General features: G+C 52.5%; 1 protein-coding gene across 1 annotated transcript; it reads right to left on the bottom strand.

Annotated features, from left to right (window-relative positions):
• Positions 1 to 9404: 9404 nt before the first annotated feature.
• LOC135286975 (olfactory receptor 14C36-like) lies at positions 9405 to 10181 on the bottom strand (the record flags this gene model as incomplete). Its single annotated transcript, XM_064400229.1, has 1 exon — positions 9405 to 10181. A coding segment is annotated over one exon (777 nt), but the record flags the coding sequence as incomplete, so codon positions are not given.
• Between the last annotated feature and the right edge of the window lie 13328 nt (positions 10182 to 23509).

Raw genomic sequence — 23509 nt, 5'->3', positions numbered from 1 at the left:
GCAGGGCTCCATGGAACCAAGGGTCCCTGTGACACTGCAGGATCTTGTGTTACCAGGGCTCCATGGTGACACTGCAGCACCAAGGAATTCCTTGTGGCACTCTGAGGCCTCATGGAGCCAAGAGGCCACAGTGACCCTGCAGGGCCTTGTGGAACCATGCAGAGCATTGTGACAGAGCAGGACCTGGTGTCATGATGGGGCCATTGTGACACTGCAGGGCCCCATGGAACCAAGGGGCCAGTGCTGCTCCTCAGGGACTCATGGAATGAAGGAAACATGTTTGACACCATGGGACCAAGAGGCATTGTGACACTGTGGAACCAAGCAGAGCATTACTGCACTGCCAGACCTCATGGAACTAAGGATCCATTGTGACACTGCAGGGCCTTGTGGGACCAAGGCACCAGTGTGACACTGCAGGGCCCAAGGATCCAAGGGACTTTGTGACACCAAAGGGGTCCCATGGAACCAAAGGGACATTGTGACACTGGGAGGCCTCATGGAATACGCGGAGACCAGTGGCTCCTGGCCTGGATCAGGAATAGTGTGCCAGCAGGACCAGAGCAGTTGTGCCAGCACTGCTCTGCCTCCAACTCTGCACACAGACCTTGCTGCTGCAGCTTCAGAGAAGGCAAAAGGGGTGTAGCCACAGTTCTCTCTATAGAGAGCAGCAGAAATTATTTTCTTAGGTATTTTCCTGGGGAAGGTTGTGAGAAGATTGGAGAAAAGAGTAACAAACAATTTTTATTGTTATAGTTCTTCTATACACGTAAAATGTGTTATAGAGATTTGTTTACAAAATGGTGTTTTCTTAATTAGAATCTTGTAATAGTGTTTTAAATTCATTGAACGATTAGCCCAATGCTATATTGGACTGTGTATAAGGAGATAAGTTTCTTAAGTAGTAGAGTTATAGTATAATATAATAAAACAAAATGATTGATGAGCCTTTTAGAATCATGGAGTCAATGCTAATTATTACCCGGGTGGGGACAGCCAACAACATAAATTATTTATATTACATGGCCTGTCCCTGCTGCAGCCCCGGCACTGCCATCCCCAGGACTGTGCCCGGCCCCGAGAGGACTCAGGCCCTGCAGCAACACCAGGGCCACCAGGGCAGCGGGGCAGGGCCACGGCAGCAGCACTGGCAACACCAAGTGCTGCTGCTGCTGGGCACAGCTGCTGGGCCAGCACTGATCTGCCCCAGCTCTGCACACAGACATTGCTGCTGCAGCTCCAGAGAAGGCAACAAAAGGGCATCTCTGCAGAAAACTCTGCTGGAGATCCTTTAGCTCCTTTAAAGCCACCGAGAGCACTGCCCCTCACTGACACATTGGGATGTGGCCAAAGGGAAGGTGAAGAAAAACAAAATGAGAGATGGCACAATAATATTCCTTTGTATACAATATGAAAAATCTAAAACAAAGGAAAAAACAACCTAAGCAACAAGAAGTATCAAAGATGAATTTTATTACTAGTGATTTGCAGAAATTGGCCAGCAGTTTAATGCTTCTGAAAGCATCCAGTCATCAGTTTCCACACTGCTGCCTTGAGCTCCTGGTTCCTCAGGCTGTAGATGAGGGGGTTCAGGGCTGGAGGCACCACCGAGTACAGAACTGACAGGGCCAGATCCAGGGATAGGGAGGACATGGAGGGGGGCTTCAGGTGAGCAAACATGAGAGAGCAGAGGAACAAAGAAAGCACGGCCAGGTGAGGGAGGCAGGTGGAAAAGGCTTTGTGCCGTCTCTGCTCAGAGGGGATCCTCAGCACGGCCCTGAAGATCTGCACATAGGAGAAAACAATGAACATCAAACAACACAAGGAAAAACTGGCAGTAACTGCAAGAAGCCCAAGTTCCCTGAGGTAGGATTTGGAGCAGGAGAGCTTGAGAATTGCTGGGATTTCACAGAAGAACTGGCCCAGGACATTGCCATGGCACAGGGCCAGGGAAAATGTATTGGCTGTGTGCATGAGAGCATTGAGAAAGGCAGTGGCCCAGGCAGCTGCTGCCATGTGGGCACAAGCTCTGCTGCCCAGGAGGGTCCCGTAATGCAGGGGTTTGCAGATGGACACGTAGCGGTCATAGCACATGATGGTCAGGAGATAGTATGCAGCTCCAATGAAGAACATAAAGAAAAAGAGCTGTGCAGCACATCCTTTGTAGGCGATGATGGTGGTGTCCCAGAGGGAATTGTGTATGGCTTTGGGGACAGTGGTGCAGATCGAGCTGTCTTGGTTTGAAAAGACAGGAGTCTGTGAAGGAAGGCAAAAGCCTCCTGTGAAATGGAAAAGGTAAACCCCCTCCTTCCGAATTATCACAATTTCAGAATTAAAAGTACTCTCAGGCAAAGATATGGGAATGGGAATAACAGTTTTTTACTAGGAAGAAAAAAACTAAATAACAATGTAATTTAGCACAAGCAAAAAAACCACTGGCTGAGTGAGAAAAACCTGACACCCTGAGAAGTCAGGGTGTTGATAGTAGTCCAGCCAGATGGTGGCTGCTCCTCCTGGAGCGGCGATCTGCAGAAGGGTGTAGATCCTTTCTGAAAATGCGGCGAAGGAGCAGCTGGGCCTTGGTTCCTGATTCCTCTGGGAAATCCAGCGAAGAAGGCTGTCTGTGGTCTCAGAAATGCTTGTTTTATGGTGGCAGGGATGCTTGGCTCCTCCCTCTGGGTGGAGCATCTCCCAATGGGATGATGTAACTAATCTTACCAGCCACAGTGAGTAATTCAATAGCCCATTAGCAGGAGATTATCTTCCTGGCAGTGTCATTGTTCTTGAAAGAGATAAGAAAAACTGCCTAACCCCCAACAGATGGCAAAAATAGAATACATTCTTATTTTACAAGCCAGGACAGGAGCCCAGGTCGCTGAGGGCCAGGTTGAGCAGGAAGAAGAACATGGGCGTGTGCAGGTGGTGGCCGCAGGCTACGGCGCTGATGATGAGGCCATTGGCCAGGAGGGCAGCCAGGGAGATGCCCAGCAAGAGGCAGAAGTGCAGGAGCTGCAGCTGCCGTGTGTCTGCCAATGCCAGCAGGAGGAAGTGGCTGATGGAGCTGCTGTTGGACATTTCTTTACTCTGGCCATGCAGTCCTGTTCAAGGAGGAGACAGTGACAAGTCAGGGCTGACTTTGTTGAGCAATGTCCAGACCCTTTCTCCCAGCCCCTGCTGCTCTGTGCCACCCAATTTTCCTTTTCTCAGAGCCCTTCCCTCAGCCCTGTGCCTGGAGCTCTGCTGGGATCTGGCCCCTTTGCTGTGACGAGCAGGGGCTCTGCCCATGGACACCGAGGAGTCAGCTCTGCTCTGCAGCAGTGGGGTCATGGGAATGGGGACAGGAGCCTGTCCTGGGCTTGGACTTCACCAGCCCAAACTGCTTCTGAGGCAGAGAAACTCGGCAGCATCTCCTGTCCCAGGAGTAAGGAAGGTGATGGCCAAAGGCAGTTTGAGAGAGTTTCCTGCTGTGCCCAGGGAGATCAGAGAGAACTGAGCAATGCAGAACAGTGGCTGTAACTCAGTGAAGGGAAAGGGGAGCTGCTCTGTCGCTCCATCTGTCCCCAGCTGCCTTCTCTGAGATCCAGAGCAGTCCCTGTGTTCCCCTGATAATCAGCGTGACACAGCTGAGAGCAGAGGAACCCACAGCAGAGCAGACTGGCTCAGCCTTTCTCAGAGTCTCAGCCCCACTCTGGCCAAGGACACTCCTGTCCTCTAGTGTCCCCTGGAGGCAGCTCACAGCTTGGATGGCATCCCGAGGACACACCAAGGGTCCTGTCCATGGCACTGCCTGAGGAGAGTCAGCTCATTGCCAGCCTCCCAGCCTGCCCCGCCCAGAGCTCCCCGGGCACAGGGAGCTGGGACACCCCAGTGCTGTGCCCAGCCTGCACAGGAGGAGCCCAAGGGCTGGGCCTGAGCCTGCAGCTGGAACTGCCAATTCCAGAGAGCCCCTCAGCAACACCAGGAGCACCTGGGCAAGGCAAGGAGAAAGAGAGCTGGGCCTGAGGAAAAGGCTTTCCCTGCCCAGCCCTGCACAGCCCCTGCCAGGCAGCACCAGGGCAGGGCAGTGGCCCTCAGGCCCTGTCAGCAGGAATGGGCACTTGGCAGGAGAGATGCCCTTCATCTCTGGGGCTGCTCTGCCAGCCCAGGAGGAACTGAGGGCCCCGAGCCCTGGGCTGAGGGCTGTGCTGGCTGGGAGGGGACACAAGAGCTGCGCTGCTCAGGGCAGTGTCTGCCCTGCAGGGCTGAGCTGGCAGTGCCACATCTGCCCTGCAGCAGGGCTTCCCTCAGCACTGCCTCCCTCCCTCCCTGCCCACAGCTCTGCTGCTGGAGCTGTGCCAACCCAAGGTGCTCCTGTAGCCCCGGGCTCCTTCCCTGCCAGAGCTGCCAGAGCCCAGCCCAGCCCCTGGGCCAGCTCTGCCCTGCAGCTGCCTGGGGCTGCAGGGATTAAAGAACAGCTCCCCCAGCCTGGGCACAGTGGAAAGGTGATGCTGGATGGGCCGGAAGGCTGAGGAGGGGCACTTGCTGAGGTTCCCAGGAAAACTCAGGGTGATGGTTTAAGAGCCTCAGCCCCTGCTTTGCCCTGCACAGCTGAGTTCCATTGCCATCAAGCTGAGCCAGGGAAAAGTGGGAGCACAGATTCAGGAAAGCAGAGACCCAAGCAGGAAATTCCTGCCTTGAATGAGCTCATGAAAAATCCCCTTGGGGATGAGCTGGGCATGAGCTGGAGCTCTGAGCAGCCCTGGCCCACACAGCACCCTCTCCAGAGCAGCAGGAGTCACTCCTTGCACCCACAGCTCCCCTGCACTGTCCTTGGGGAGCTGCCAGGCAGGCTGAGATCTGCCCCTGGCAGGTGGCACATCCCCTGGGCTGGCCAAGAGCCCTGAGGGCTGCAGGACCTGCTTTGCAGGACAGCCCTGGCAGCCCTGGCTGCAGCCCCAGCGTCACCCCCTGCAGCCGTCCCTGGCAACAGGAGCCATCCTGCCCTGTCCCTCTGAGGGTGCCCAGGGCAGCCCCGCACTGGAGCACATCCTCCCCCAAAGCAAAAACTGCAGCAGAACCATCCTTACAGTCCTGTCAGTCCTGTCCTGGGTCAGCTTTAGGAGATCCCTGCAGCCAGAGACTGACTGTGTCAGAAGTGGTGAAGATTTCTCCATGAATGAGCTCGAAATTTTCCTTCCAGCTGCTTTGAGCCTCTGTCTGCTTCACTGCTCTCAGGTACCTGCAGAGAGTGCCCTCAACCCTGCTGGGCTGGGAAAAGAGCTGCTCCTCAGGAGAAATGTCTTTTTGAGCTCTTCTTGGTTTCCAAGTGCCCTTTCTGTGCCAGGAGCCCAGCCTAACTCAGCAGCACAGACACAGCATAAAGACTTTAATGACTCTCTCAGGGATTTGGTGCTGTTTACATCAGACTGAGTCCCAGAGAGTGTTCAAAAAACTTCTCAAGAACTAAAAGTTAAATTTAAACTCCAAAGTTTCTTGAAGCTTTAATGAGCCCCACTGAGGGACATGACTGAGAAACTTTTTGCCAGTCAGAGCAGAACACCAGAGGCAGTGATGACAGCTGGGGAAAAACAAGGGAAAGGTGTCTCTGGTGCTGAGCACACCTGTATATGTTTCAGGAATGCAAAGGGCCAAGGTCTGAGCCGCAGGCCCTGGCAAGGCAGATCCTGTCCTTTCCTCCTTGCTCAGGGCTCTTCCTGGGATGAGCACTGGGATGTGGGGATGTGCAGTGCCAAGGGCAGGACCATGGGGCAGCCCCTGCCAGGCTGCTGAGCAGGGACAAGGAGGCAATGAGGCCCCAGGCCTGCAAGGGTCACTTGTCCCCTCCTTGTGGCCTCAGGCCCAGGGCCAGCAGCCATGGCCAAAGTGCTGCCCAAGTTGGCTCTGTCAGGGCCTTGCAGCTGCTGCACATCCCTGTGCCCTGTGCAGCCCAGGCTGTCCTACGGTGTCGCTGCCCTGCGCCTCTGTCCCTGCAGGCTGTCGTCATCCCCCGGCTGCCCCACCTGGCTGGCCCCTTCCTTTGCTGACAGCTCTGCCTCCTGCCTGCCTCTGCCTGCCCACACAAAGCCTTGGCTTTGAGACCAAAAGGGTTAGTTCCATTTTTACTGTGCCTGTGAATTTCTAGCACAAAACAAGACATGCAGAGGCTGCTTTCCCAGCAAAGATGGTTGGAAGGCAAGAAGTGAAGACATCTGGCTCAAGAATGCAGTAATAGATAAAAGAAAGTCTTAATCTGGGAACTTGGGGTGGGTTTCATGGTAATGGGAAAATATCAATAGACATTTAGTGACACTGGTAGAATTACATATCCACATAAGGTTAGGAGTTATCTCCCAATAGACCTCAGGCCTGAATAAATGATCCCCTCTTAAACAGGAAATTAGTGTTAAGGAGTTTTTTTCTGATATTTTGGAGATTTGGTGACAGCGAGGCCTCACAGAACCAAGGAGTCAACTGTGACACTGTGCAGACTCATGGAACAAAGGGTCCATTGTGACACAGAGGAGCCCCATGGAACGAAAATCCATTTTGGCACATTGGGGACTCATTGAACCAATGGTCCATTGTGATGCTGCGGATCCCCGGAGACCTTTGTGACAATGAGAAACCTCCTGGAACCAAGGGGCCATTCTGACACAGCAAGGCCTTGTGGACCCATGGGTCCATTGTGACACTGCAGAACTTCACAGAACCAAGGTGACTGTGTTCTCCTATGGAACCTCACGGAACAGAGGTGCCATGATGACACTGTGGAACCAAGGAGACTGCTGTTGGCAGTGTGAAAGATCATGGAACCAGAAGTCCATTGTGACACAGCAAGGCCTTGTGGAACCAAGGTCCATTGTTAAACTGTGTGGCCTTTTGGAACCATGAGCCATTGTGACACAGTGTGGCCACTTGGAGCCAAGGGGTCACACTGACACTGTGAATCCAAGGAGACCATTGTGAGTGAGGAACTTCATGGAACCAAGAGTCCATTGTTCCACTGTGGAGCCCTGTAGAACCAAGGGGATGACACTGACTTTGAGAGGCCTCATGGAACAGTTAAGACTACTCTGACACTTTGGGACCCACTGGAACCAAGGGGCCATTACAGCATGGCAGGGCCTCATGGAACCAAGGGGACTGCAGTGAACACTGTGGGTGTCCATGGGATGAAGGGTCCAGTGGAACCAAGGATACCATGTGACACTCTGGGGCATCATGGAACCAAAGGTCCATTGTGACACAGCAGGGCCTCATGAAACCATGGAGGCCATTTTTACACTTTGAGGCCTTGTGAAACCAAAGGGCCATTCTGACACTTCAGGGCCCTGTGGAGCCAAGGGGACCATAGTGACACTGTGGGGCTCAGTGAAACCAATGGTCTGTTGTGACACTGCAAGGCCTTATGGAATCATGGAGAGTATTGTGACACTGCAGGGCCTCACTGAAGCAAGGCGCCATTATGACACTCTGGAGTGTTGGCAGGCCAAGGGGCCGTTGTCACACTGTGTGGCACCATGGAACCAAGGAGTCCATTGTGACACTACAAGGCCCCATGGAACTAAGGATTCATGTGACAGGGTGGGACCCCATGGAACCAAAGGTCCATGTGACATTGTGGGGCCTCATGGAATCCTGGAGGCCATTGTGATACTTTGAGGCCTTGTTGAATCAAGGGGTTCTGCAGGGCCTCATAGAAAAAAGGAGACGCTTCTGACATTGTGAGTCCCCATGGAACCTGGAGAAGAGGAGGTTCAGGCGAGACAAGGCAGTGTCAGGGCATAGGTTGGACTTGATGATCTCAAAGGACTTTTCCAACCTTGCTGTTTCTGGGATTCTCTGAAATCACCCTTGGAGCAGTGGCAGGATGAGTCCTGGGCCTCCTCTTCAGAAGCTCCAGCAGCCCAGGTGCCTCAGCTTCTCCTGCCAGCCCCATAGCCCATCCTGTCAGTCCTGCAGAGCCTCTGAAGCTCCTCCTCATTGCCCAGAACAGGGAGCCCCACAGGCAGACACAGCAGCCCAGATGTGCCCCCCTGGCCTGGGATGCCTCTGGCAAGGGAGCAGCATGAGGCACTGCAGGAGCCTGCAGACAATTCCTGCAGCATTGGAGGATGATCCTGCTGCCCAATGGACGCTCCCATGGGGCCAAGTCAGGAACTGCAATGGGGAGTGGGGCCAGAGAGGAAAGGGCAGACAGGGATAGGCTGTTTGCAGGGGTGGGACCAGGAGTAGGCAAGATGAAGAAATTTGTAACAGGAAGAGTAAAGAAAGCAAAGGTGAAGCAAAGGAAATGCTCAGGGAAGTTTGGGGGTGGCTGCCGGGCAGCCCTGGCTCTGAGCAACAGCGTCTGCAGTGGCACAGGAAACTCCCAGGTGATGGGAACAAACTTTCTGGCTGACTGCAGAGGCCAGGACAAAGCTGAGTGGTTTCCCTGGTGTCCCCCAGCCCTTGCTGGCCCCAGGGGCTGATGGCATTTGTGCTCCCTCAGGTTCATGTCCCCACAGCAACAGCATGGGGGTGCTCCCGCCTGCTCTGTGCAATGCAAACAGGGGCTCCTGAGCCAGTGCTGCCGTGGCTGTGCCTGCAAGGATGCAGCACCTGTGTGAGCTGGGGGAGAGGCCAGGGCTGCAGAGGAGGGATGTTGCTGGCAGCTCCATGAGGACGCTCTGGGACGCTGCCCTGGGCTGTGCAGTGCACTGGGGATGGATCAGCCCCTGCTCTGCTGCTCCTTCCCGTCTGCCCCAGGGCCCTTGCAGAGCCCCAGCCATGCTGTTTGCCCCCAGCCTGCCCACGGCCAGCCTGGGGGTGCTCACTCTGGGGCTTTTCTGTGCTGAGCATTGGGCTGGCCATGTTCTTGAGAGAGCCTGGGCAAAGGGCCTGCAGCCCCCAAGCCATGGCCTGAGGCATCAGCGCTACCCCAGCAGTGCCCATGGCCTGTCCCTGCTGCAGCCCCAGCACTGCCACCCTCAGGACTGTGCCCGGCCCCGAGAGCTCTCAGGCCCTGCAGCAACACCAGGGCCACCAGGGCAGCAGAGCAGGGCCATGGCAGCAGCACTGGCAACACCAAGTGCTGCTGCTGCTGCTGGGCACTGCTGCTGGGCCAGCACTGATCTGCCCCAGCTCTGCACACAGACATTGCTGCTGGAGCTCCAGAGAAGGCAACATAAGGGCATCTCTGCAGAAAACTCTGCTGGGAGATCGTGTATTTCCTTTAAAGCCTCCAAGAACGCAGCTCGTCATGGACAGAGTCTGTGGCCACAGGGAAGGTGGGGAGAAACAAAATGAGAAATGGCACAATAAAAGGCTTTTTATTGTGTACAATAGTATTAAAAAAATGAGGAAAAAAAAACCCACAAGCACACCAACAAGAAGTACCAAAGATGAATTTTATTACTAGTGATTTGCAGAAACTGGCAACCACTTTAATGTTCCTGAAAGCATCCAGTCATCAGTGTTCTCACTGCAGCCTTGAGCTCCTGGTTCCTCAGTCTGTAGATGAGGGGGTTCAGGGCTGGAGGCACCACCGAGTACAGAACTGACAGGGCCACATCCAGGGATGGGGAGGAGATGGAGGGGGGCTTCAGGTAGGCAAATTTGCCAGTGCTGAGGAACAGAGAGACCACAGCCAGGTGAGGGAGGCAGGTGGAAAAGGCTTTGTGCCGTCCCTGCTCAGAGGGGATCCTCAGCACAGCCCTGAAGATCTGCACATAGGAGAAAACAATGAACACAAAACAACCAAATGATAAACTGCTAGTAACTACAAGTAGCCCTATTTCCCTGAGGTAGGATTTGGAGCAGGAGAGCTTGAGAATTGCTGGGATTTCACAGAAGAACTGGCCCAGGACATTGCCATGGCACAGGGGCAGGGAAAATGTATTGGCTGTGTGCATGAGAGCAATGAGAAAGGCACTGGCCCAGGCAGCTGCTGCCATGTGGGCACAAGCTGTGCTGCCCAGGAGGGTCCCGTAGTGCAGGGGTTTGCAGATGGATACGTAGCGGTCGTAGCACATGATGGTCAGGAGGGAAAACTCTGCTGAGATGAAAAATACAGTAAGAAAAACCTGTGCAGCACATCCTGTGTAGGAGATGGTGGTGGTGTTCCAGAGGGAATTGTGCATGGCTTTGGGGACAGTGGTGCAGATGGAACCCAGGTCGCTGAGGGCCAGGTTGAGCAGGAAGAAGAACATGGGCGTGTGCAGGTGGTGGCCGCAGGCTACGGCGCTGATGATGAGGCCATTGCCCAGGAGGGCAGCCAGGGAGATGCCCAGCAAGAGGCAGAAGTGCAGGAGCTGCAGCTGCCGCGTGTCTGCCAATGCCAGCAGCAGGAAGAGGCTAATGGAGCTGCTGTTGGAGATTTGCTGGGGCTGCACTTGGGGACCTGTTCATGGAGAAAGGACAGTGATACGTCAGGAGAGGCTGCTTTGAGCCAGACCTGGGCCATTCCCTGTAGGCTGTCCCACTGGGACTCACCCAGCCTTGTTCCTGCTCTGGGAAATCCTTCCCCCAGGTCCCTGCCTGAGCTCCAGCTGTGCTGGCTGAGTGTGCCAGGAGCAGCCAGGCATGTGCATGGGGACACCCAGGAGAACAGCTCAGAGCTTGGAAGGGCACAGCACGGAGATCCCCGGCTGTGCCCATGATGGGATCTCAGGGAGGGGGCTCAGCTCATTCCCCTTTCCCATGGACTGCTTTGCCCACAGCCCCACAGGTCCCAGGGAAGCTTGGACACCCCATTCCCATGGACACCCCTGCCTGGCAGGAATGCCAAGGGCAGTGCCTGACTCAGCTGCTGCAAATGCCAGAGCCTCCCTGAGAGCAGCAGATAACAGTGACAATATCAGGGCAGGGCAGAAACAAGAGAAGATGTTGTGGTGCTGTGCCTGAGAGGGGAGGGCAGAGACAGCCAGGCACTCAGGACAGTGTTCCTGTGCCCAGCTGTGCCTGGCACCTCCCACACACCAACAGTGCCCTCCTGCCCCAGCACTGCTCTCTTCAGCCCCCTCTCCTTGCCTGAGCATCTCCCTGGGCCTGGACATTCCCTCCTGAGAGGAGCCTTGTCCCTGCCAGCGCTCACAGAGCCCATCCCACCCTGTGGGCCCTGGCCCCGGCCCTACAGAAACCTGCCTGTGTGCAGGGCCCTGGCTGGGCCAGGCTCTGTGTGCAGGTGGGCAAGGGCAGCTCAGGAGAGCCCTGCTGGGCCCTGCAGAGGTGATGCTGCTGCTGTCCAGGGCTGAGGAGTGGCTGAGGGCCCTTTGGGAGGCTCCCAGCAGAGAGACTGACCACCCAAAGTTACAGTTCTGGAGTCTCTGTAAATCTTCAATGTTCAAACATTCCTTTGATGATCCTGTGTGTCCCTTTCAACTCAGAATGTTCTGGGACTCTGGGATTACAATTCCTATTCTGCTTCTCTCGTCCCCCTGTTCTCTGTAATCAAAAGAGGAAAAAACCCTTGCAACTGTGTTAGAACAGTAAAAACCAGACGTTTATTGGAAGCTTCCAGGTGTCTTAGTGGGAATGGGGCACACCCAGCCCCTGATTTCAACAATTATTAAGGTTGATTAATTAGGGTATTTAACAGGAACATCCAATAGGACATTCAGTTAGCCCAGTTGCACACTCCTGGCTCATCCCATTGGAGTAGGTTCAAGGGTTTCTTTGTCTTCATTTTTCCTATGACTGCTCACATTCTGGTCAAAATCCAAAACGTTTGCCTTGTAGGTCCTCTTCCTTATAATAAGACTATAGAGTATTTCAGGAATGAATTTAGAAAGTGAGGTTATTGTTCTAAACTCTGAGAAAAAGGTTAGGAAACCTACCAGAGTTAATTAAGCATTATGCTTATATAAGCATATAATAGTAGTTTAATAGAGTAAATAAAGAGTTTAATAGAGTTAAGTAAGGATTATAGTTTTAAAACTATATAATAGTAGTTTACAAGGCTACAAATATATGAAAAATGTATAAAAAGCAAAAATCTTTTTCACATCACCCCAGTTTTCCCATCCTTCTCCAAGCAGGAAACTGAAAACACTCTCAGGAAAGCTCCTGATCTTTCCAGCAATGCCAGGCTTACCTTCCTTGGGAAGTGTCCTCCAGACCTGTGCCCAGGCTGCTCGGGAGCTGGGAGCAGCCCTGCCGCACCCAGCGCCTCTCAGCAGCAGCACCTGCCCTGCTCAGGGTGGCTCCTTCCCCCCACAGCTTCTCCCCAGCGCTGGGAGCAGCTCCCCGGGCTGGCTGAGAGCTGTCCCTGGCAGGCAGCAGAGTCCCTGCCCCAGCACAGTGCCCTGGGCTGCAGGAGCCTGCTCTACAGGACAGCCCTGGGCACCCCTGGCTGCACCCGCGGCTGCTCAGCCCTGCAGCAGAGCCTGGCAACAGGAGCTGCCTTGGGCTGTGCCTCGGCTGGGGCAGCAGGGAAAGCCAGCCCTGCCCTGGGGCCACATCCCTGCCCTGGAGCAGCTCTGAGAGTCCTCCTGAAAGCTCCTAAAAGCTGTGGGATGTACCAGCTCCAGGAGATCCCGGCAGGAGCTGCAGCCTCTCCTCCCACAGCCAGGGAATGACTCTCAAACCTAGGATGATTTCTGCTCTAGTGAGCCTTGAGTGAGCTCTGCTCTGTGCTCCCGGCCCAGGCTGAGTTTAATCCCTCTGTGCCTCTGTGCTGTGCCCGGGCTGGCTGCAGGCAGTGCCCCAGCCCTGCTGGGCTGGCAGAAGAGCTGCTCATCAAGAGAAATGTGCTTTTGAAGCTCTTCTTGCTTACCAGGAGCTGCCTCTGTGCCAGGAGCCCAGCCCAGCTCAGCAGCACAGACACAGCACAAGGACTTGAATGACCCTCTGGGGCTTTGTGCTCAGGCCCTGAACATCAGTCCCTGAGAGGCAGCTGAAGAAACCTCTCCAGAACTCCAAGTTAGAATCCAACTCCAAACTTTCTTGGACTTTTAATGGCTCCCACTGTGGGACACGACTGAGAAAGTGTCCCCAGGCCCCAGGCAGAGCAGAGAACTGGAGGCACTGATGCCAGGTGGGGACAAAGAGAAGCCAAGTCTTGGTGGCCTGGGGCACAGCAGCAGGATCTGTGCCACCAAGGGCTGGGAGGAGACACCTTGTCCTGAGGCCCTGGGGCCTCCTGGCACAGCCCCAGCCAGACTGGGCACTGTCAGCCCCTTGTCCTGCCCTCAGCATCCCCCCCTAGCCCACATCCCAGTGGCCTCAAGGATCTGCTGGAAGGAGTCCCTGGTGAGCCTTGCTCAGCAATGGCCCTGGGGGCTCCTGAATGCTCCCAGGGACTGCAGGTTTTTCAAAGGACTTTGGGTTTTGTACTTGCTTGGACTCTCTGAGAGGTTTGTGCAATCATGGCCTTCAATTATCTGCTGTAATTAGTCCCTGGAGATTCTTTTTCAGTAACAACACTCAGTGGGGCTCATTAATGCTTCAAGGTACTTCAGTTATTTGAAGGTACTTGGTGTTTCCCTTTGGATACAGACTCTGGGAGAGGTTTGTGCAATCATGGCCCCAATTATCTGCTTTAATGAGTCCCTTGGGAGCTCTGTAGTGACACTTAGTGGAGCTCATTAATACTCTGAGATACTCAAAGTTTTTAAAATACTTTGAATTTTCCTTTTCACACTGAGTCTTTGAGAAGTTTTTGTGCCATCCTGGCTTCCAATTCTCTCATCCAAGGAGTCCATGAGGAGCCTGTGTTGGGGATGGACCTTAGTGGGACCCATTCATGCCTTGACACACTTTGGGGTTTTCTTCTGACTTTGACTTCTGGACAGGTTTGTACAATCTTCTCTCAGATCCTGAGGTTCAAGGGCTCAGCTCCAAATGCACCATGGGGCATCAAGCAAGTCCATCAAGCAAGTCCTGACAAACCATGGCTCTGCCTTGATTTCCCTCTGGTCTAGTGCTGTTCATCAGGAAGTTTTCCTCTTGGAAAAATATTTCAAAGATTTTCTAGGAAATATGTATTCCTATTTTCAAGGATATCTTTTATTACTTTTCTTATTACACAAGAGGTGATTGCAGCATTCTGTGGCTGATATTGATCCAGGGACTCTTCTAAGGAGGTCTGGCCTGCTCAGAGAAGCTGTGCCTTGAGCTCTGACCCAGTGTCAACAACCTTGCTCCACATTCCCCATCCCCATCCTGTCTCTCCTCACTCCCTTGGGATCTGCTTTGCTTGGAGATCTGACTGCACACAACCAATGAGGGGGTTTGTCTTTTTAATTCTTTGAAGCAATCTAAAACTCTTGAGTTTCTCTGTTGAAAAGATAGACCCTCCTCAAGGCTGTGCCAAGCCCAAGGTGCCACCAAGGCCACTCCAGGCCTGCCCTGGGCCAGCTGTGAGGGTGGATCATCATCCCAACCTGCACTGGGCCATTGCAAAATGAGAAATTCTGCCTAGTTTGATGTTGATTTCTGTTAGGGACTGGATACCCCCCTGCCCCAGAGACAATATTTTCTAAAATGTCCTTGTTGAACACACCAGAAACATATTTTTGGGCCCTGTAATTGTTGCTGGGGCCCCTTAAAGGGGCATGGCATGGCCACTAGGGCCTCTGCAACTCCTTGCCCAGTGGCCTGGGCTTGTACGGCCGCTATGTGTTCGGTGGTCCTGAGGCAATTACAGCCTCAATCATCTGCAGGAGTGTGGGTTCCATCTCTAGTGGAAGGGCATGCAGCCCTTTCTTACATTCCAGGTTGGCATTGGCTACCCCCAATGAGTTTAGTAATTAATTTTGAGTCTTTTCATCCCGGACTTGTTTCTCTAGTGCCTGTTTAAGGCAATCAATCAATATCATGCAGGGCTCTCCGGGTTCTTGTCTTATGTTTACATAGTCCAAACTGGGGGTGCTACCATCCAGTGCCTGGATTAAAGCTTTCAAAGCCATCTCTTTTATATCGTCCAATACTTCTCTGGGGATACCTGCTGCTTGATCATCTGGCAGGCTGTGTTGTCCTTCTCCAGCTAGATGGCTGATTGTCAATTGTGCCTTGCCTCATTATTAGCATAGTCTGCTATTAATTGATTTAGTAAACACTTCCATCCCCTTTCCCACAGGGTGTATTCTGTAGGTGATAAAAACATGGTCATAATATATTTTAAATCACAGGGGGTTACATGTGCTGTAAATATGGCCCTCATTAGGCCATTAAAACAAGGTGAGTCCTGCCTCTAGTCTTTAGCTGCCCTACACAGCTCCTTGATTTCCCTGTAAACCAATGGCTGACACCTGGGATTCTGCTCCCTTCTTTCATAATGTCCTGGGGCAATGAGGAGTTTCAAGACTATTTGCCAGTCTCCTTCCTTAACTGCTTCCTTCCAGATCCTTTCCCAGGGATCTTCTAGGGTTGAGGGGAAGAGGTGGCTCTGGGGCATCAAAACTGTCTTCTGGGGAGGAAGAATAACTTGGAGCAGAAACACTTGGATTAGAAATAATGTGACAGTTTGGCTTAGTATCCTTGACCATGGGGTTTATATTGTTGCCGGAGGGTGAGTAAAGGGCGCTGCCATTTTGTCATTTTCTGGAGCTGTGGCCCAGGGTGGAGGTGGAATGAATGACAGTGGAGGCGTGACCTGCAGGCACGGGGGTGGAGTCTGGAGGTTCGTTCAGAGTGGAAGAGAAGGTTGTGGTAGCAGGAAGTGGAGGAGCCAAGATGGAGGGAGGATGGCCAGGCTCCCGAGCCACATTCGGGCTTCTTCCATCTTGGGTCTCCAGGGCACAATGCTCCAAGACAGCGTGGCCATTGCCATCTTGGACCATCATGGAAAGTCCAAGAAAGGCAGGTTTCAGGGGAGGTCCCAGGTTAGGAGTGACTGATGGATCAAGTTTTCGACACACAGCTGCTGGTGAAGCGTCTCAAGGATGGTGTAGAAGAATGGGAGCATGCGGGGTGCAATGGGGTCCCTTTTGATTGAAAGGTTGTACAATTTAAATCCCACAGAGTAACAATATTCAGTAGTATGGATTTTGTCAGCATAAGTGTCTGGAAAATTTTTTATGATCCACCTCATGACTGATTTTAAATCGTTCTTCGAAAATATTTTGTCATGATCAGTGAGAATTAACTTAAAGTGTCCATATAAGCTCCTTTCTACTTTGGACAACTGACCACCCCTTTTTCTCCTTCTCCGCCTTGGGGGGAACAGCCACCGGAATTCTCCAAATCAATTATGGGATGTGGATCCGTATTTTAAAAACACAGTGGCAAAATAGGTGATAAATGTCCTGCATTTTCCCAAACCCACCTGCAATCCTCCACAGGAGAAAGCCATCATCATCCCCACCAATGCTGGCTCATGTCTCTCCAAGTGATGGGAAGTCCACCGGGCCAGGCACAATCCACAATCCCAGGGAGCCCTGGCCTATCTCTCAGCTAACACCAGCTGATGTAACTGAATGTCAGGGTCCCTGCTCAGGGGCCAGATGTCACAGTGAGGGTGGCTGCAACAAACCTCTCTGGTTCCCTGACTTAAGAGTGAAGCTGGCGGAAATGAAAAGGAGCGTGTTCAATGGAGTTGCCCAAAAATAACTTCAATAACGGGGTGAAAAACAATAAACATGAAGAAGTTGAGCACAGTACAAAGGGCAGGATCCAAATACCTGAGATAAAGGGGAAGCAACAACATATACACTTGCGGCTAGAGAATTAGAACAATACCCAGATAGGGGAAACAAGTAGCCAGTAGGGAAGCAGAACTTGGACAACTTAGCATAACAACAATAAAGGCTTATCAGGGAACTCCCAAGCTCATCCTAAGTTAAACAAATGACTCCCAGGGCTTGAAACTCATGCCTGGTTCTTCCAGGACAAAATCTGGCTGACTCTGAGTTACAGCTGGGCTAACTCCCACACTGCTGCTTTGCACTGGCCCCTTGGGACCATGGGGCCCAACAGAGCCACAGTGATGTCCTTGGTTCCACGAGGTTCCACAGTGTCACAATGGTCCCTTGGATCCATGGTGCTCTGCAGTGTCACAATGGTCCCTTCATTTCACAAGGCCACAAAGTGTCACATTGGTCTTCATAAGAAGGAAACCACAGAACCCCCATGTTTCAGGAACTGATGAACGGCAGCCACCAGAGGCCAAGGCAAGCCTGACCTGTCTGTCCTGGCAGGTTTGTCTGGGAGCAACCCTTAGATATTCAAAATTAGGAATGTGGAATCCTAATTTCAGACATTTGTGCCTGGAGAAGGAGGATTATTTTTTCATGAAAAGAAAAGCATAGAGCCCTTTCCAGTGTTTGGAAAACAGGTCAGTGCTGGCACTCAGGAGTTAAAGACCATCCAGACCTGTCTGTCCTGGCAGCTTTCCTCTGGCAGCAATCCTTGGATACACAGAAATTTGGAGGTGGAATCCTAATTTTGGCAATGGATACCTGGAAAAGATGGACAGTTCTTTTCCATACAAAGGAAAGCCCAGAGCCCCAGTGTTTCAGGGGCAGATGGGAGCGGCCTTCCACATTCCAAGGTCAGCCAGACCTGTCAGGTAACTCCTGGGAGGCCAAGGCAGCCAGCCCTATTTTGTGTTCTCTTGGTTCCATAGGGCCCTGCACTGTCACAATGGCTCTATGCTTCCATGAAGTCTTGCAACATCACAGTGGTTCTCTTGCTTCCATGATGTCCTGTGGCACCATAATGACCCCTTGTTTACACAAGTGCTTAAGGATCTTAATGGTCTCCATGGTTCCAAAAGGCCCCACAGTGTCATAATGGTCTTTGTGTTCCATGAAGCCCTGCTGTGTCACCATGGCCCCTTGGTTCTGTTGGGGCCCAGTAGTGCAACAATGGTTCCACAGCTTCCCACAGTGTCACAATGACCCCTTCCCTCCATGAGGCCCTGCAGGGTCACAATGGCTCTTTGGTTCCCTGGGGGCCCAGAGTGTCACAATGATTCCATGGGGCCTTCCAGTGCCACAATGGTCTCCATGGATCCATGGTGCCCCACTGGATCACAACGGTCCTTTGGCTCCATGAGGCCCTGAAATGCAACAATGGCCTCTTGGTTCCACAAAGCCCTGCTGCTTCACACTGGCCCCTTGGGACCATGCAGCTCAACAGAACCACAATGATGTCCTTGGTTCCACGAGGCTCCAGAGTGTCACAATGGTCACTTGGATCCATGGTACTCTGCAGTGTCACAATGCCCCTGCATTTCACAAGACCCCAAAGTGTCACAATGATTGCATGGTTCCTCAAGACCCCACAGTGTCACAATGATCCCCTTGGTCCCACAAGTTCCTACAGTGTAACAATGCCCTTTGGCTCCACAACATCCCACAGTTTCTCAGTGGTCTCCCTAGGAAGAAAACGGCTAAACCCCAGGGGCAGATGAGAGGCAGTCACCAGAGGCCAAGGCTAGCCAGACTTGACTGTATTGGCAGATTTTGTCTGGCAGAAAGCCTGGAATATAGGGAATTTTGGAGGTGGAATCCTAATTTAAGCCATAGGAGCCTAGACAAGAAAGATAGTTCTTTTCCATAGGAAGGAAAGCATGGAGCCCCAGTGCTTCACAGTCAGATGGGTAGTGGCCCTTGACATGTCAAATTCAGCGGCACCTGTCAGACAGGCCCCAGGAGGCCAAACCAGGCAGACGTGTTCCATGTTCTGCTGATATCATGGGTCCCCACACCATCACAATGGTCTCCTTGATTCCATGAAGTCTGGCAATGTCACAATGGCTTCTTGGTTTCATGAGCCCCAACAGAGTCACAGTGGTCCCTTGGCTGCATGCGGCCCTGCTGTGTCACAATGGCTCCTTGTTTCTATGGGCCCCACAGTTTGATCATTGACCCTTGCTTCCACAGGGCCCCTGAACTGCACAATGGTTTCCTTGATTCCATGAAGTTCCACAGTCCCACTATAGTTTCATTGGACCCGCATTGTCACAAGTCATCCTTGGTTCCATGAGGCTCTTTACTGTCACCGTGGTCGCTGTCAGAGGCTGGATGAGATCGATGTCCCAAGACACCTCGGGATGCTCGGAATGCCCGTGTGGGGCCAGGGCCGGGTCAGGCCTTGGTTTGTGGTGGGACAGAGCCCCGCCCCCAGCCCTGGCAGAGCTGTCAATCACACAGCAGGGGCGGTGCTATCCCAGCTGTGATTGGCAGCAGAGCAGATGTTGATGGGACAGGAGCCCTGCGGGGCTGCCAGGGACCTGCAGCTTGCAAGGTGCTCTGCTCTCCCTCAGGTGCTCTCGGAGAGATCCAATCCCAGCTGGGCACCTCAGGGCACAAGTGGCACTGCCTGCTCATGGGCACACAACTGATGTCTGCCTGGAAAGGGGCACAGCTTTTAATACCTGTTAGTTTCATAATATACCAGAAAATATTTCTTATCTGGATTACTTGAGTACTTCTAAGAAATGGCAAAGTTTTCCCACCAGGAACAAGAGTTTCCTGGATCTCATGGATTCTTCTACTGATGGCAGGAGAAAAAAATACTGATCTTCCCCTTTACCTTTGCCAGCAACATTCAGTCTAGTATTTCACGGCCCTCTTCCTTTAGGTGTTTCCAGCTCTCCTGGTAAAATGGCCGTGTCTAAGGACATCTCTTCATTTAGAGCAGCTGCATCTATGCCCTTCCCCTTGCTCCCAGATTTCCTCCTGCAGCTGTTCTCTGGTTATTCCAATGTGTCTCCCTTGTCTGGCTTCATGCTTTGAGTTTCAGGGAGTTGCCCAATTTTTCTAAACTTTAAATACCTTCTTAGTCAGCATCTTAGTTGTGTTTTTATCTTTTATATCACCTCTTCCTATGTCTTTGTCTAAAATCCTTCCTGAATGGCAATCCCTTGTGGGTGGTGGACATGTCAGATGTTGCTGCCACAAGGAGCTCAGGGAAGGGTTTTAATGTTTATTAAATTTATTAAATTTTATCAGGTTCACATTTTATATATTGGCCATGAAGAGAAACCCTTCTGTGCCTCTGAGTCTCACCATTTCCTGGTCCCTCAAAGACACAAACCTGATGAGTTGTGGTTCCCACTCCAGAGGCAGCACTTGGATCTCCCTCCATAGCCAGAGCAGAGCTCCCTTGTCCCAGAAAGTGCCTGGGAAAGGAGGGATGAAGGAAACAGGACAGGCTGTGGGGATCAGGGGCAGGGCAGAGTCAGGGAGAAGAATGACTTTTGCATTTGATGGAGCTGTGCCTTCCCTTGGCTTTGTTGGCTGACAATCAATGAACATCCCTCTGTGTCTGGGGCAGCTCCTTCTCCAAGAAAAGAAGGTGGGAGTTGGAGCCAAGGAGCTGAAAGCTGCAGGTGCAGCCTGGGCTGGAGGGAGCTGAGATTTGCACAAGGCTGCTCTGAGTGCCAGGGCTTGGATGGGGGAAATGGTGGGGTGGGCATAGGGACAGAGTCTGATTGATTGTCAGCCATGAAGGGTCTTGATTTTCATATCTATTCAGACTGCATGAGGAGGTACTTGGATTCAATATCAGTTGGAGATTGCACATATCAATGTATTCTTGGGGGAAAAAAAACCACTAACAGGACCTAAAAAACATTTTCTCCTTGTCTTTTTAAATAGAATATATTCACTTTAAATACACTACTGAAATCTGTCTAATTAACCACAAATTATTTGAAAACATTAATCAAATTATCCCCAGGGGCTTGGCTTGTTAAGGTGTTCCGAATGTTAATGAGCCCTGGGTCACTGAATTCCTGCACTGAAGAGCTGAAGGCTGAACAAGCCTCTGGAGCAGTGAAATCCAGCAGCAGCCTCCAAGTTGCTGAGGATGTCAGCAGCCCCCACTGAGGCCATCCCTGCCCGGAGACCGTGGGGGAATGCACAGACAAGGAGAGCGTCCCTGGGGCTGGGCCAGCAGAACTCAGAGGCACCAGCGGCTCCAGCTGGGCAATGGAGTGTGGAATGTGGCTGGGAAAGCCCTGCCTGGCCTGTGCCAAGCAGGAGAGACAAGCCCTGACTTCCATCATCCAAACAACTCTCTCAAGGAGGCATTTAAAAGGAATTACCGTTTTTTGTGTACTCTGAGTTGGATGTACTGGAGAAATACTGATGAGATCCTCAAGAGGTCAAAACAACAAAACTGATTTTACTGGTATTTTTAGAAAATAGGAGAAATTTGACTAAAGGTTGAATACTACATTCAGTGAACACAAACCACTTCTTTAAGCCTGTAATTTGCCCATTCAACTTCACAAACTCTTAGCAAATTCTATTTTAATTTACTCAAAATTTGTAGGAGGAGGGAATTAGAAGAAGTCAGAGAAAGAGATAAACACAAAAAAGATACAAGGAAACACACACAGAGCTATCACCTCCTGGATTCCAGCAGTGTTCAGATGGAAATGCCAAGAGGAGGTAAGGTCAAGATGTGTGTTTGCCTTGTGGTCAACCTTCAATACCCCTTGATCTTGCTGGGCCCTTCCCCCAGGTGGGACTTGGGCTCATTTGGTCACTCAGGAGCTGGGCTGGGGCTCCAGAGGTGGCTGTGGAGCATTGCCTGTGCTGTGCCAGGGACTGGCAGACACTGCTGGGCCAGGATAGAGGCTCTGGGGGGATTGGGGTTCCAGGGCAGGGCAGTGCTGGGGTTCCAGGGCAGGGCAAGGCTGGACCTGCCCCTTCCTCCCTCATACATGAAATGTTTTAAGCCAACAATCTTCTCCAGTCTGTCACAATAGGGAATGTTGGAGGTGAAATCCCAAATTTGGCCATGGGCACCTGGCCGAGAAGGACAGTTCTTTTCCATAGGAAGGAAAGCACGGAGCCCCAGTGTTTGGAAGGCAGGTAAGAGCCTCACTAGGCCAAGACCTGCCAGACTTGTCAGGAATGGCAGATTTTTTCTGGGAGCAGTCTTTGGATATCGGGAATTTTAGAGGTGGAGCCCCCATCTCAGCCATGGGCACCTGGAGAAGCAGGACAGTTCTTTCCCATAGCAAGGAAAGCACAGAGCCTTCGCCAATGTTTTGGGGAGAGATGAGAAGTGAGCCTTGTGAAACCAGTACAAGACAGACTTGTCCTGGCAATATTCCTATTGGAACACTCCCTGGATATAAGGAAATATGGAGGTGAAATCCCAATTCTGGCCATGGGTGCCTGGAGGAGAAGGAGAGATCTTTTCCATTGGGAAGGAAAGCACGGAGCCCCACTGTTTCAGCAGCAGATGAGAAGAGACCCTCAACATGCCAAGGTCAGCTGGACCAGTAAAGCAGTCCATGGGAGGCCAAACCAGCTGGACTGGTTCCATGTTCCCTTGGTTTTTTGGGGCCCTGCAGTGTCACAATGGTGCCTTGGTTCCAGAAGGCCCCAAAGGGTCACAATGGTCCCAGTGATTCCATGAGGCCTTGCAGTGTCACAATGGTCTCTGTGGTTCCCCAGACCCCACAATGTCACGTGGCTCCGCTGTTCCATGAACCCTGATGTGTGACAATGGACCTTTGGACCCTGGGGGTTTGCCGTGTCACAATGGTCTCCTTTGCCTCCACAGTGTCACAATGGACAACTGATGACACAAGGCCCCATGATGTCACAGTGGACCTTTGGTTCCATGCAGCCTGGCAGTGTCAAAAAGGCCTCTTGATTTCACAAGGCCCCACAGTATCACAATGGTCCTCTTAGTTCTGTGGGGACCCCCAGGGTCACAATGGTCTCACTGGTTCCATGAGACCTCACAGAGTCACAATGGTCTCCATGATCCCATGAGTCCCCTCAATGTCACAACGGCCCCCTGGTTCCATGAGGCTGTGAAGAGTCTTAATGGTCTCTCCATGGTTCCATGAGGCCTTGCAACATCACAATTATCTCCACAATTTTCTATGATGCCCCACAGCGTCACATGGCCCCTTGGTCTCACAGGGCCCCACAGTGTCACAATGGTCCCTTGGTCTCACAAAGCCCCACAGTGTCACAATGGTCCCTTGGTCTCACAGGGCCCCACAGTGTCACAATGGTCCCTTGGTCTCACAAAGCCCCACAGTGTCACAATGGTCCCTTGGTCTCACAGGGCCCCACAGTGTCACCATGGTCCCTTGCTTCCATGGGCCCTGTGCTGCTGCATTCCCCCCTCCCCTTCTCAGGCCGCCCTGCCAGCTCAGAAATGCTCCTTGGGCCTCGGCCTTGGCCAACAGCCCCTGGGCTCAGCTCCTCTGCAGCTCAGCACAAACACTGTCTGCTCCAGGCACTGCTGCTGCCCAGACAGCTCCTGGTTTCTGGAGGAGCAGCCCTGGGAACTGGTTTTGTTCCCTCAGTGGCACAACATCCCTGTTATCACAGTGCCAAAGAAAGCTGTTGATGCCAAGTGTGGCCAGGATGAACCATTGCTGTGACTGAAGCCCCTCTCTTGGGGCCCTACAAACAGCGCTGCAAAAGGAGCCCCTTGGAGCTCTCCTGGGCCAGCAACTCCCTCTGAGTGGGGCCTCTCCCAGCCGGGAACTCTCCCGTTTGCTGCACTCGGGGATCCTGAACAACAACAGAGCCTGGGCTGATCCCCCACTCCTCCAGGCTCAACCCTTCACCTGCTGGGGAGATGCCAAAGCATCCACAGGGAGCATTTCCTGCCCTCAGGGGAA

This window comes from Passer domesticus, chromosome 28 (genome assembly GCF_036417665.1).
Source record: "Passer domesticus isolate bPasDom1 chromosome 28, bPasDom1.hap1, whole genome shotgun sequence".
Lineage (NCBI taxonomy): Eukaryota > Metazoa > Chordata > Aves > Passeriformes > Passeridae > Passer > Passer domesticus.
This window is presented reverse-complemented; position numbering and strand designations above follow the sequence as displayed.